The sequence below is a fragment of the Microcaecilia unicolor genome, chromosome 1, assembly GCF_901765095.1.
Source record: "Microcaecilia unicolor chromosome 1, aMicUni1.1, whole genome shotgun sequence".
In the NCBI taxonomy this organism is placed as follows: domain Eukaryota; kingdom Metazoa; phylum Chordata; class Amphibia; order Gymnophiona; family Siphonopidae; genus Microcaecilia; species Microcaecilia unicolor.
The window spans coordinates 573,720,441-573,735,493 of NC_044031.1; the positions used below are offsets into that span (position 1 = coordinate 573,720,441).

A 15,053-nucleotide genomic window follows, 5' to 3' on the forward strand; every position below is an offset into this window, starting at 1 on the left:
CTGGGTCCGCCTGCCTGAAGTGCACTGTACCCACTAAAACTGCTCCAGGGACCTGCATAATGCTGACATGGAGCTGGGAATGACATTTGAGGCTGGCAAAAAATGTTTTTAAACTTTTTTTTGAGGGTGGGAGGGGCTTGTGACCACTGGGGGATTAAGGGGAGGTCATCCCCTATTCTCTCTGGTGGTCATCTGGCCAGTTCGGGCATCTTTTTGAGGCTTAGTCGCAAGAAAAAATGGACCTAGTAAAGTCGGCCAAATGCTCGTCAGGGACGCCCTTCTTTTTTCCATTATCGGCCGAGGACGCCCATCTCTTAAGCACGCCCCGGTCCCACCTTTGCTATTCTTCCGACATGCCTCCGGAAACTTTGGTCGTCCCCACGTCGGAAAGCAGTTGAGGTCGCCCAAAACCAGCTTTCGATTATGCTGATCTGGGTGACCTTGGGAGAAGGACGCCCATCTCCTGATTTGTGTGGGAAGATGGGTGCCCTTCTCTTTTGAAAATGTGCCTGATAATCACTCAGCCCTCATTCTGTCATCTTTTGATCTCCCAAACAGTGAATAGACTCTACACGGATTACAATTTTTAAAGAAATGTTTAATTGCACTGCTGTTTAGGTGCAAAACATTTAGACACTGGGATCTTTAGGCACCAGGACGTTTAGGCCTGATTCTCTTACTCTGTCTCCTAGCCTGAGTTCTTTTCTCTCCAGCACCCCAGCTGTGCTCCCTCCCCACTTCTCCCCAACAGTGCCGCTGCCTCTCTGGCTCCTCTCAGCTGCCTGGGATCTGGCTGCATAATTGCAGTAATAGAGAATGTTTTCCAACATTGAACATAGGTGTCCCTTTATAAAATAACCCCTTTATTGGTGATCTGTTATCAGGAGCACTTCAACCCTGGCTACTGTCTATTCATGCATCTTTCATATATGTTCCTAATTCAAATAACTTTCAAACATACATTTTAAAATACCATCTAAATTGAAACATTCTCGTCGCACATTTTTGGTTGGTGGTTTTGCACTGAAATACCAACCTTTTATTTCAAAGGAATAATTGTGTTGACGTGCAAGAGACCTCTTGAACCTACTTCAGGCTTATAGCCTGCTTCCTTTTTAGGAAGGGAATATTCAAAACCGATGAACTTGAGCATGAAATGGCTGCTCAGGTTCCACAATTTGAATTGCCTTTCCACAATTCTCAGGGCGGCAGTGGTGCTGTAATGCTTTTGTACATACTTTAGGATGTTGCAGACTACGAAGAGAAGTCTACCATATGAGCTTGTAGTTTGGTGAAAGAGAAGACAAGTGTGTTGGACTAACCATATCTCTTCAAATCACTAATTTATTAAAATCAATACATTTTACAGACCAAGAAATGTTAACAAAAAGAAGAAGGATGGTCAAAATCAAACAGCCAAAAGCGATAAATAAAACATTAAATAGTTAAAATATTTGCATAACAGTATGCAATTCTGACTTTAATTTGACCATATAATGTAGCATATTCATATTTCCAAAAATATTTAATATTCAGATAATTTATATTTTCCACATTTGTTATGACAATTCTCTTAGCAATATTGGATCATTCTTACAGAAAAAAATATCACAATTTATACAGATAAAACTGCTTTAAAAAAAGCTGAAGAGGGAGAAATATATTTCTTATAAAACACTACATACAAAAATGTGCCACTAACTCTTTCAAAAAAATATATTTTATATTTTAAATCCATCATGTCAATAAACCATATGTCATTCTTAATAATAAAAAAGTATCCGTTTTTTTAAAAATTGTTCATTACATAACTTCAATTTAAGGTTCTCATAATATTAATAAATATGTACAAACATATATTAGAAATAATACATAAGCAGCAAAATACTTTATTTACAGGATCATTTACTAACAGTTAACACATGCTGACACCGTTAACACACGTTATTTACTTATTTTCTAGGGCCGTTCTGTTGTTTGCAAGGACATAGGAAATATTAATGGTATATCCCTTGTCATTCCATGTAGTTAACAAACCAAAACTATTTGTAAGAAGGTACTCTCTTGATAACAGTGCCCCCAAAATGAAAATGAAGACTAACCAAAAAATTAAAAAAAAACCCCAAAAACCATAAAAAAAACCAGATCACACTTTGTTAAATATATAGGGGTGACAGACACGAGCATCTGACATAGTGCTGTTTCCTGAATTTTGCTCTAAATTTATCCATAATCGAATATTTTGAATCTCATTAGTGTGGACTTTAGTAACTTTCTGTATTTATTTCCTTTTATTAGGGGTTTCCCCCCCCCTTCTTTTATAATATATGTGGCAGCAATTGTTTAATGTCTTGACAAGTATTGTATTTTGCTTGTTTTGTATTATATAAATCAATAAATAAACACATTAAAAAAAAAAACAGATCACACTGCAAAAAATAGGCCTTGTGGCATTAAGGGGCCCCTTTACTAAGCTGAGTTAAAAGGGGCCCTGCGCCAGCAGAAGCAGCTGTTTTTGCTGCATGCCAGGACCCCTTTTACTGCAGCGGCTGAAAAGGCCAATAAAAAGAAATGACCATGCAATATGTTCTTATTTGCTGTGCAGCCTTTTCTGGGAGGGGGAGAGCACTTCACACCACCCACTGAAGTGGCGGTAAGGGCTCCCGCACTAACCCCGCAGTAACCGGGCAGCGCGCAGCACTGTCCGATTACCACCAGGTAACCCCTGCACTAGAAAATTAGACCCAATTTTCTGTAGTGCCAGAATTGGTGTGCGCTGGGGGTGGAAATACCGCCAGCACCCACGTTGGGCTGGCAGCAACCCTTCTGCTGGATTCCGCATAGTTTGCCAGAAACTGGGTGCAGAATTTTAGGCACGGATCATAGATCTGTGTGTAAATTAATTGGCTAAATAGGCGATAACAGCTATGCAGGAATCTTCCCTATGCCCCCATTCTATAACCTGGGTGCCTAACTTATCTCATGTGCAACTCCAGAGGGGGTGTGGCCAGGGGAGTGGCCTGGGCTGGTCAGGGGTGTACCCAGGCACATGGTTATAGAATACTTGGGAGGGAGCATTTACAACAGCCTTTGACTGGCGTAAGTGCTTATGTCAAAAGTTAGGCTCAAAATTACATACTAAGCTGGTATTCTGAAAATACAATTTTGCACGGAACTGCATTTATAGAAATCGTGCTTAGCACCATCACCCCAGTGCCTAACTTTAGGTGACTTTTACTGAATTCTGACAGCGTCAATGTGTACTGTTAGTAAACGACCCTTTAGTGTTATCCACAAACTAGTACCTTTTTAAAGAAGGCAACGTTCATAAAAACTCTTAGGACTATAGACAGAGATAAATACTGGCTCATGTGAGCTTTATTTTGGTCAGTCTGTGAGACTGAAACAAGGTTTATACATGTGTAAGGCATGCTGGATTCCCAATATTCCTCTCTGAATTAGGCCTTCGGGTTGTTACAAAAAAGCTTAAATTCTATCCCATGGAGACATTCCATTAAATAAACAAGCACAACATAGGAAAACAGATATTCTTACAGAATATTGTTCCAGTCTAATTCCGCTACTAAGAAGTTGTAGAATATAGTCAGTAGGCATTGCAATGAAAAGGGAAATTAGCTTTCATTTATAAGCACCCTGCTTTCAGTGACTGCACCTGATTCCCTATCATCTTTAAAAACAATTTTTGATATAATCTGTACATGGTGGGACTATGAAGGAATCGTACGAGTTTCTTCAGATTCTGAGCTACTCCTGGTGGGATGTTCTTTGTTTTCAAATGCCTGATGCCCCTTATGGTGTCATGATCTCCGTTCTTTATTCTCCACAGGCTTAGAAGTTTCAGAATATGTTTGGGAGAGTTGCATACGAGCAACATGTTCTTCACATCGTCTTTTCGGACTTTCTTTCCCGGTAAACTCTGCATCAGAGCCAGAAGCTCATCAGTAGTGAGATTTATGTGGCCAATATGTTTTAGCACACCCTTTTCACAAAGATCTATATCTATATTGAACAAAAATGAAACAAAAATAAACTAATTAGACAAATGCCATGCTCCGGAAAACAACAACTTTATCTCCTAGAAATTCCTTGCTGCACAGAGTTATCTATTCAGAATGCGCAAGCCAATTACTTCTGTTTTGAAAACCATTACAAAGGAAAACCTTTAGTAGGTCCCAAAATGAACACATGTTTACTAATGGTGCAATTAATCTCTGTACATTGCACTTGTTGTCAGTTAATACACTATGCTAGTATTGTGGGGCATTTTAGAAAGGACATCCAACTCAGAATTATGGATGTCCAAAGTCAGAACGTCACAAATGGAATCCATCTCACATATATTTTAGAACAGGAAGGGGGACAGCAACCACTGGGGGATTAAGGAGGTGTCGTGCCGTAATCCCTCCAGTGGACAGCTGCTCAATCAGAGCACTTTTATGTAACCTAGACATGACAAGTGCCAGATCTAAATACGGACGTCCATCTTTTTAGAATTGGACATCTCTTCCCCTTCTTTGATTGGATCCAAACACACCATAAATCCTTTATGCATAAATCCTTTGCATAGAGGCCTCAGTGGGTTTACCAAATAAATCAATATTGGAACATATAATCCACAGAGTAAACTTATGTTTTGCACATCTATCTTGTTTGCATTACAACGTCCACTTCCTTTTGCTACAAACCTTGAATGACATTCTTGACAACATCTTGCTCTTTATTTTGAAGCTTCCATAATTTCAACAGCTGGAATATCTGCTCTTGAGAGTTGTGCCTCTGCTTTATCCATTCTAAGTTTTCTCTCTTAACCTTCATACCAGGCAAACTCTCTACTAGGATGTTCAACCAGTTAGGTGCGAGCTCAGAGGGAACAGAGAACCTGAACAAAGCTTCCTCGCACAGGCTTACATCTGCAGAAAGTAAGAGGAAAACGGAAATCGAGGTTTAGCGGGCTAAGGTGTACATTTTATAACCAATACAAACATAATCACTGAAAGGCATGATGCTTGTAGTTTATTGGAAATTGTTAAAAAGCAGTATGACACTTGGATCTACCCAACAAAACAGACTTGTTTGTCCTTCATTTAGGAGCCCAAATATTTCAATTTTTGTAGCGCCGGTGTGTACCTGGAGGTAATCAGGCAGTGTTTTGCACTGCCTGGTTACCGCCAGGTTAGCACGGGATCCCTTACTGCCACCTCAATGGGTGGCGGTAATTGCACCCCCCTGAAATGGTCGCTCGGTAAGTGGTTTACTTGCCGCACAGCCATTTATTTAAGAAAAGGGAAACCTGCCTTTTGCCCACTGTGGTAAAAGGGGGACTCGGCACGTGTCAAAAACATGTGCTGACATTAGCGCAGGCCCCCTTTTTCCAGAGTCTCATAAAAGGTCCTACAGAATGGAACAAACTCCTTGGTTTTCTTAGGAGTCAGGAGAACTTTGAACTCTAAAAAACTATTGAAGGAGCATTCTTTGAAATAAGCTTCAACCTGTTTTCATTACAGTGAGGACACTGTGCAGTGATGAACTTGTCTGTATTATTTGATTGGTTTGTTTGTTAAGTTTTTTTGTATTGTTTTTTTTTATATTGTGTATGTGGTTTTTGTATCCTACTCTGAATAAGAGTGGTTTAATAAATGAAATGAAAATGAAGAATAAGATAATTCTTGACACCACATGGAGCAATATTTTCAGTACAAGATCCCAAACTTTGGAATATGCTTCCATCCCATCTCAGACTTCAGACATCCCTTTCTAAATTTAAACTGAACCTTACAACATTCTTGTTTATATATGCATGCACCTAACCATGCAGCACCAGCCAGAGATGATTCTAAAGCACTGGGTTGACCCTATTGTAGTCCCCCCCACCCACCCACACACACATTTTCCTATAAAATTATGTAGTTCCCTTTCCACCCTCCTACCCTCATGAATGTTGTTTTGTCAGTGCACTTTGTTCTTGTATACTCTTCCTACTTTTAAGATTAGATTGTAAGCGGCTCAGACATCCTTTGAAGGGTGGGATAGAAAGTCTTGAATCTCTTTTAACAGGGGACTCAGGACTCAGCTTGCATCAGAGAAGTGAGGAGAAAGAATGGGAAATGAAGGCTGAAAAAGGGATGAGCAAAGTGAGAAGGTGGTGAATGTCTGGGTGGTGCAAGAGGCAGTAAATAGGGGAAGGAAGGAAAAGAGAGTGAAAGAGATGCATTGGTCTTGCATCTCTCCTATCTTTCCTCCTACTCCTACTGTTTTTCTTCCCTTTGCCCCCCACAGGACTTGGTTTCTTCCCCTTCCCCCTCACAATGGTTCTCATCTCCTTCTCTCCCATCCCTCCTCCACTGGCTCCTTCCATGTCATCACAGCAGCAGTGGAGACATCAGCATGAACTTTGTGGTGGGTTTTAAGGGCCCAGGGCTACTATGAATCTATGGGGTCCACCGGATCCTGGGTAGTCACTCCTCTTCCCCCATGAACAGCCATTATTTTAAAAACATATCTACATATAAAAGCCAATTTCAGACAGTCACTATTTACATGTGTAATATCCACTATGCATAGCGATTTCAAAAGGGTGTGGTTTAGATAGGGCATGGGTAGGACCAAAATTTTCATGTGTATTCTTCATTTTACAAAGGGAATACACATGTATGGGTGAACATTGGAGTGATGTATGTGTGCTTCTCCTTTCTATGTGACTTGAGTATAAACTTAACTTTTTAAACAGCAACACTTGGCTGCAGAAAACTAAATTTGATGGCACTGAAGCCAAAATCATCTTTGAACAGGGCATCTAAACTGCACAGTACCTATTTCACATCTGGGAGCTGCTGGTTCTGTGTTTTGGTAGCATACATTGTCATGTGTTGCATTCCCTTTCACTGCCATTCTTAGTCCCAGAGCATGGCAGTTTGTGTGTCGCTGGCAGGCTGCTGTGGATGAAGTCTCATTAGAGAAGAATCCCTTGGTACACCTTCTACAAATGGTGTCACTCTCTGGTGTCCCTTGAAAGAAAAAAAAAGATATGTTATTTTTAGTATACATTTTTTCCCATTTATTCAGCTCTGATAAGATGGAACATTCTGGAGTCGTGGAATAAAGGTAACTTAATACATCTTAACAGTAGCCCATGTTGATAAGTTGTATGGCCTTGAAAACGTATCTACGTCATCGTGGAAATACAGAATGCTGGAAGATAAGGACAGCAAGACATGTCTACTCTGCCCATTGCTGACACAATACCACAGAGTCTATGTAATTGGAGACTTTACTTTCTTATCTTCTGGGCTTCGAGGCCTTCTGGAATTCGGTTATAGATTTATTTATTTTATTTTCAGATTTATATCCTGCTTTATATCCAGATTTGGCCTCTACTGAAAGGTTATCACACATGTACCACACAAACATAGTAACATAGTAGATGACGGCAGAAAAAGACCTGCACGATCCATCCAGTCTGCCCAAGAAGATAAATTCATATGTGCTACTTTTTTATTTGTACTGTCCTCTTCAGTGCACAGACCGTATAAGTCTGGCCAGCCCTATCCCCGCCTCCCAACCACCAACCCCGCCTCCCAACCACCAGCTCTGGCACAGACTGTATAAGTCTGCCCAGCACTATCCCTGCCACCCACTATCCCTGCCACCCACCACCGGCTCTGGCAACGTCTGTTCGTCTGTCCAATTTAGATTGTAAGCTCTGTTGAGCAGGGACTGTCTTTTCATGTTAATTTGTACAGCGCTGTGTAAGTCTAGTAGTGCTATAGAAATGTTTAATAGTAGTAGTAGTAGTACTATGGTATCCTTTAGTCTACTTTCTTTCAGTGTGATGTGATGATCCTTTGTTCTAAAACTTCCTTTCCATTAAAAAATGGTTGGTTTTTGTATATTACTAATACCTCTGAACTATTCGAATGTCTCTATCATATTCCCCTTTCTCTTCTACAGTATACAAATTCAAGCTTTTAAATGAATAGGTTGAAACCAATGTTATCACAGTATGATTTTAGTTCTGTGATGCAAAGCATGGTGATTTCTCGCATTGATTATTGCAATGCTGTGTATATGAATATTGCAAAAACTAGAATACAAGCGCTGTAAATGATACAGAATGCTGAGGCTCATTTACTGAGTGGTGTTTCTTGTTTTCAACATGTAACACCTGTGCTTCATTCTTTGCACTGGTTACCCATTCAATTTAGAGTACTATATAAAATTGCATGCTTAATTCACCAAGCAATATATGCAGTTTTTGTTCCTTGGTATTTGAAAAATTCTATTGTTGTGTACAGGCAGTCGAGGGCCTTGAGGTCAGATCATGTGGTGTTATTGGTAACTGGAGATTTACATTCTGTGAGACGTGTTTGTACTTGGAATTCATTTTTCTCAATTTCTGGTCCACAGATTTGGAATGCACTACGTGGAATTATTAGACTGTGTAGTAATATGACATCTTTTCGTAAACTATTGAAGACAAATTTATCTGTGCACGCATGAAACTAATGTGTTTAAACTTTTTATTTTGACAAAACAAAATGTTTTATTTGAAAATGCAGAGATTACTTTTGTATGAGTTATCATGGGCTAATATGTTATATCTTTATTTGTATTTGCTTTTAATTGTTTTTATTTTGATTATGTATGTGATATTGCAATCTGCTTTGCTGTAGTCAGAATATACATTTTTAATTAAATAAATACATTTCATAGGAGTTAAGATATAGGCCCCAAACCTTTAGGGTAGCCTTTTTCAGGACTGCAGCTTCTAAAGACATGGCCTCCAGAACTGGACATGATTCTCCAGATGAGATTTCACTAATGATTTGTAGAGAGGATTTAATATTTCTTTTCAGCACCAGCATTCAAGATTTGAATGCAGACCAATGCAAGTCTTTAAACTATTATGTAGTGCTATAGAAATGCTAAATAGTAGTAGTAGTTTTGCAGATAATAACATTTTTTAAAGCTGTAGATAAGCTGATTGTTCTACATGATCAGAGATGCCAACATTTCAAAGCAATTAAAGGTGCCAAATGCAATACAAAGTTACCCCTCCCTGGACATAGTGAAGGAGTTTGACCAATACTAGAAGTGCTCAGCACCCAATGGAAATGACAGAGTTGGCTCTTATGTGAACAGCCATATATTTTTATGTTTTCCTGACCCAACAGTTTCTTTTAAGTCCTTTCGGCTTTCAGCTCAGTTCAAACTGTAATGAGCTTTCATCTGCAGCTACTCCCTCCCATCTAGCCTATTGCAGGGCAATCCTTAACTAGAGGCCAGATCTCCTTCTGGAGCCTGTGCATCTCAAGCATGGTAATAGGTTTTATTGTTCAATAAGACTGACAACAAGAGTTGCCAAAGAATGATAATAACTCTGTAAAACTGTGATTTGCAAACAGTGTTAATGGATCCAAAAACGTAGCATTAGAAATTAAAGCTAGTAAAATTGATAGGTCTACTATATAATTTAAAGACATTATATTTACATTTACAGTTTCTTTATTGTTCCACAAGAGCAGTCCAGATGTTTGGTTGTGCTGTCCTGCCAGCAAGTGGAGACTGAGAATTATTTGAGCTGTAATGTCATCACTTTAAAGCCCTGTGCAATCCCCTGGCCAGGCAGTATTTCTCAGTCTGTAGCAGGTGGTAGGCTTCCCATGCAATCTCTAGTGGTCTGGTAGGACTTTATTTTCATTTCATCGGTCACTCATATTTAAAAAAATGTCTCTGATCATGTGGGACAATCAGCTTATCTATAGCTTTGAAAAATGTTATTTTGTACATAACATAATAGTTTAAAGACTATGTGGAGAGGGATTTTGATATGATGTTCAAATGGCAAAAAAAACCCCACCCATTTACTGGAAAACATAATAGAAGAAATAAATAAGCATGTTCCGATATTCAAAAATATACAAAAAAAAAGTTTACAAAGACGTTTTGAGATAAATGTCTCTGCCAATTGAACGTACACTATGCAAAATGTGCAACAGCAGTACTGGTCCCTGCATCAAGAAAATGTCTGTGTCAATGGCAGCACATTCTTTCCATGTGCAAAACATGCATGTATAACTCCTCCACATGGAAGAACATTCCTCAGTGTGACCAGTCATGTCTCTTCAGAGGGAGCCTAATTGTACTGTGCCAGAGACAGAGTTCCTGGTCCGCACAGGAGAGAAAATGTTCAAGTACCACCACAACCTGTCACCCCATAACATCTCCATGAAGCATGGAGATCAATTAGAGGCATCCTAGAAAGGTGATTGTGAAGCAGTGCCCCCCGGCCAAATCACAGCACCACTCATGTGCAAGCACCATACATAGGCAGAGTCACATACAGTGAGTTCCCTTTGTTACTGCAATACATGTTATTGAAATTTTCATAAGAATTAATAAAAAAACATAGGGGACATCAGAATGTCCCTTCAGTGCAGAAACGAGGGCCTGCACATATCTGGACCTCCTTGCCCCACCCTTCCCATCCCCCAGTGCCAGCATACTGCCCCTTGTCTACATACCAATGGGAATGTTGGCAGCAGCTCACTAAAGTACACTGAACCACCCTAAGGTACACCTGGTTTACCCCACTGCCCATCCCCATCTCCCAGCACCAGTGGCCACGCTTCACAGAAAGACTACCATGTCACCTTCTGTCCCTATGGCCACCTCAGCTCACACAGCACCTGTGCCTGTGAACTGCATATCCACCTCTTCACTCCCCATCTTGCTGTAGCCATCTGTCTCAGGCTATGTGAGGAGCATCGCACAACATGTCATGAAAACAATTATGCCTGTTACGCCAAGAAGGCTCATCACAAGAACCCTGTCTCCACCAACTTTTCTTCTGTAGGAGATTCGGCATTCACAGGGACCTTGAGGTGCTCAGGCGCTTATACAGGAAGATATGTTGGGAACACCCAGGCGTCATCTAGTGCATGAGGGAGGGCCTCAGGACTTGATGTAAGTATCACCGACATTGCACCCCTATAACAGCACTGTCATAGAACAAAGCCTGAGTATGCAGCTACCCCCATTACAACCCCCATATTCGCTAGAATGTATTGCAACCAAACTCAAACCTATGGGATGACATGGCAAGGAAGGGGGAGGGGGAAGGGATGTTGGACAGCAACCTCCTGTGAGCAAAACAAAAGTGACCAGCATGTCACATACAGCTACCTAGTCCTTTGCAGCAGCTATGGCAGGATAAATAAAACAGTAACCAGAAGACTCATAGTGAGAATCAAACCCATGTTCCCAGCATTGAATAATCAGATCAGACTGTACATAGCATTGTGAGGTGCAAAGTTTGGTACACTACACTGTGAAACATCTTTCAAGGTCCAAGCTGGGAGGCCCTTCAGATCTCAACATGATAGTGGCACACAAACCCCTCCTTAGGGAAACCTCCACCTATGTGTACCCCTCCACTACCACTCACCCCAAGAGCATGCCCATGAATCATAAGGTGATGTGCAGCCCCTGGCATCTGTGAGGACCCTCAAGCCTGCTAGCCTGATTACATCACAGATAGATGCCCCCAAACCTAGGTTTCCCCTCTTGCAGTATATAACTGATGGGAGGATCAAACAGGGTCCCCTGCCATCATTTCCCAGTCACCTGTAGACCACATAGGCTTGGGGATGCACACACATCCACATCCCTGACAACAGCTGTAGCAATGGCCCCAGCCATGGAACAGCACAAAAGCTACTGGAGAAGTAGTAACCTCTCAACCAGTGTTTGGTTACCCAGGGCCCTCCAGCAGAGTCAGTACCCAACTTGCATGCCCATAGAGAGACAACCCTCTCAGTGGACAAACAGCTGATGAATAGCCTGCCCCAGACCAGCCAGCCCCGAACCATCTAGCTCCACAGCAGCTAACCTAAGGCTGTTTTATTTTTGTCACAAATACAGTGTTCACATTTATTTGCTTACAAAGGTCTCTACCTCCACTCTCTAAAAAAATGTGTTCATTCCCTGATATGCAATCCTGACTACTGCTGTGACTACTAGGCAAACTTTAGGAAAGGGAGACTTTAGAACCGGGAGGAGGGGGAGGTTCCACACAGCACTCTCCCTTTCCAGTCCCTTCTCTCAGCTCGTGGCTGTAGGGCATCTATGAGTGTGTGAGTGGAGTCTTTCCTGAGATGAAACCTTAGGACAGATATTCCTCTGCCAGGTCCTGGGGCACCCTGGTCCCTCAGGTGATAAAGAGATGCCCAATGAATCTTCTGAGAAACATGTGCAGATTCTGGCAACATTTGTCTCACAATTGCATTGTCTGTTGTCTCACAATAGCAACCAATCAGGTACAAACCAGCAGGTATCCTTTCCCACTGCACAGACTAGAGCTTACTCTGTGTTCAGCAGCCTAGATGGTGGGAGAATAGTCTATGCCTGGTGTGCATAATCAGGCCCTGTCCAGCATACTACCCCCTCCCCCAGTAAGCGCATGACCCTCACACTGGAACCGGTGAGGCCTCCAGAGGTAACAACCACTAAAGATGGCAGGTGACAAAAAATCTGGTTCTTTTATGTCCCCATCAGCAGCCTTAGGGAATCTAACAGTTAGGACAGGGGGCTTCAGCCTCTGGGTCTACTGAACATGAAGGACAGGACAGGGATAAAGGTACATGGTACTGGACAATTGTAAACCTCAATGGTGGGACTGGGTGGCCATATGCCCCCAACTAAATGGAGTCTATCACACAAATGGAGATGTGGAGAACTGGCCAAAAAAAAACAAAAAAACAGGAGCCAGCTGAAGGGTAATGTGAAGCACAAGGCTGGAGAAAAGCAACTGGATGTGGACCCTATAAACCTCAGCCCTAAGGAACACATGGTGCATAGACCCATTCCCAGGGTCTCCAACCTCCACCCAGCTTCTCATGCAGGCAGCCACAAAAGGATGTGTCCACTGTAGTACAAACTGCACATATCCCTTACAGTTAGTTTCAGCATTAAAACAAATAGAGAGGTGTGGTAGCCGTGTTAGTCCACTCTTAAAGGTTATCAATAGAAATCAAACAAAATAAAACATGGAAAAGAAAATAAGATGACACCTTTTTTATTGGATATAACTTAATACATTTATTGATTAGCTTTCGAAGGTTGCCCTTCTTCGTCAGATCGGAAATAAGCATATGTGGTAGCAGATAGTATATATAAGAAAAACATCAAAGCATTACTTTGACAGTCTGACTGAGTGGGAGGGTGGGGGTATGCATGGGGACATCGAAGCATTTCATTGATATTCTAACAGGATGGGTGTTGGTAGGTGAGGGGAGGGTGATAAACAGAGAAATAAACAGAGAAATACAACTTTATGGTTTATAATGGGCTAGAAAACCCAGATCCTTATTAAGTCCTGTCTGTTGGGTGTCAAAATATTCAATCATTCTTACTTCAAAGGTCTTACATTCCTGTATTGTTTTAAAATTACCTTTCAGTATTCTTACTGTGAAATCACTGGTGCAGTGTTCTGGTCTTGTAAAGTGTTGGCCCACAGGGGTGGGGGCTTGACTGGCACCGGCTATTTTCATGTGATATCTGTGCAGATTGAATCTTGTCTTAAGCATCTGGCCTGTTTCTCCAATATAGCATCCTTCATTACATTTTTTACACTGAATGATATATACCACATTGGAAGATGAGCATGTAAAAGATTTCTTTATGTTGAATAAGAGACCTACAGCCCCTACTCCAGGAAGATAAATTACTGAAAGAGATATTCCCATCCCCACCAGTGCTGGCCTTCCGACAGCCACCAAACTTAAAACACAAGCTGATCAGAAGTAAACTCCCAACACAGACTGAAAAAGAAAAGGGCAAGTTTCCCTGTAACATATCCAGCTGCAAGCTATGCCAAAACATTTCACAGGACCCCACAGTCATTCACAAGGGAAAAATAATTACCATGCTGTGATGGTGTGTATGTTGGGAGAGGGGGTAGTGTGCTGGGTGTGTGTGTGTGTGTGTGTGTGTGTGTGTGTGTGTGTGTGTGTGTGTGCTGGAGGAAGAGGGGAGAGTGAGAGGAAGGGTTGGGGGGGGGGGGATTAAAAAAAGATATGGTGAGCACAAATAAATACTGCAATTACCTTTACTGAAAATTGGTCTGTATGAGTTTTTGTCTGGCTTGAACCCCCAGTTGCTGTGGTCCCTGGTCAGCTCCATGGGCAAAGGGAAATGGGTCATCCTTCTTTTGTTCTGACTGCTGCTGCTGCTGCTGTGTGGGAGGGGCTATCTTCTTTGAAGGCCATGAATATTTTGGCAACCTTTCCAGAGCTGTAAAGGTGCTCCCCCTGGAATGGTCAAGACATCTGAATCTGTTTTTGAGCTGGACAAAGATGCACTCAGTGATGATGCTGGTGTTCATTTTCCTCCTCTGCCTCATTTTGGAGGTGGTTGATGGGGTGGGCGTGATATGATTTTCTATTCTTAGTATATGTTTCCTCATGTGCCTAGGGGTGTCTGAGTGTGAGCTATGTGCAGTCGATGATGCCAATGACTGAGCAGAAGCAGTCTATGGCATAGAACTGAGCCATGTTGTTCTGGAGGGCCTGGGTCGTAGTGGGGAAGGTAATATAATATGAGGTGCGGGTGACGAAGGCATCAAGGAGCTGGGCAAGACAGTTGGAGATGACAGAGTGGGTGAGGCCTGCATTGACTGCTAGCACTGACTGAAAAGTGCCAGTGGCAAGAAAAGCGATGGAGGCTGTGATCTTAAGGTGGATTGGCACTGGATTAATCCTATGTGTTGTGGTCTGGAGGAGGGGTTGTAGCTGCTGACAGAGGTGCTGTATGGCAGCCCTATCAAAGCAGTACCTAGTAAGGCATTACTGGTCATTGAAGTCTATGAAGTGGGTCCTGGGTCTAAATATTCTGGGATAGGGGCATCTCCTGGGCCTCCCCTCCAAACTCTCATCTATATCCAGCAAAGCGTCAGCCTCAGTAGTATTCAGCACATCAATGATTGATGTGTAGGTGCTTCACCACCACAGGTGCAACCCACTAAGCCCAGTAATGCC

At 41.8% G+C, this 15,053-nt stretch overlaps 1 protein-coding gene across 1 annotated transcript in view; it reads right to left on the bottom strand.

Annotated features, from left to right (window-relative positions):
• Window positions 1-1,713: 1,713 nt before the first annotated feature.
• Window positions 1,714-15,053, bottom strand: part of TNFRSF11B (TNF receptor superfamily member 11b) — an 88,221-nt gene continuing 74,881 nt past the window's right edge. Inside the window, exons 3-5 of the mRNA XM_030218370.1 lie at window positions 6,831-7,025; window positions 4,707-4,931; window positions 1,714-4,020 (exon numbers count right to left, since the gene is read on the bottom strand). Coding sequence (XP_030074230.1) covers window positions 3,644-4,020; window positions 4,707-4,931; window positions 6,831-7,025 — 797 coding nt within the window. The 3' untranslated portion in view covers window positions 1,714-3,643. The remainder of the gene's footprint in view (window positions 4,021-4,706; window positions 4,932-6,830; window positions 7,026-15,053) is intronic.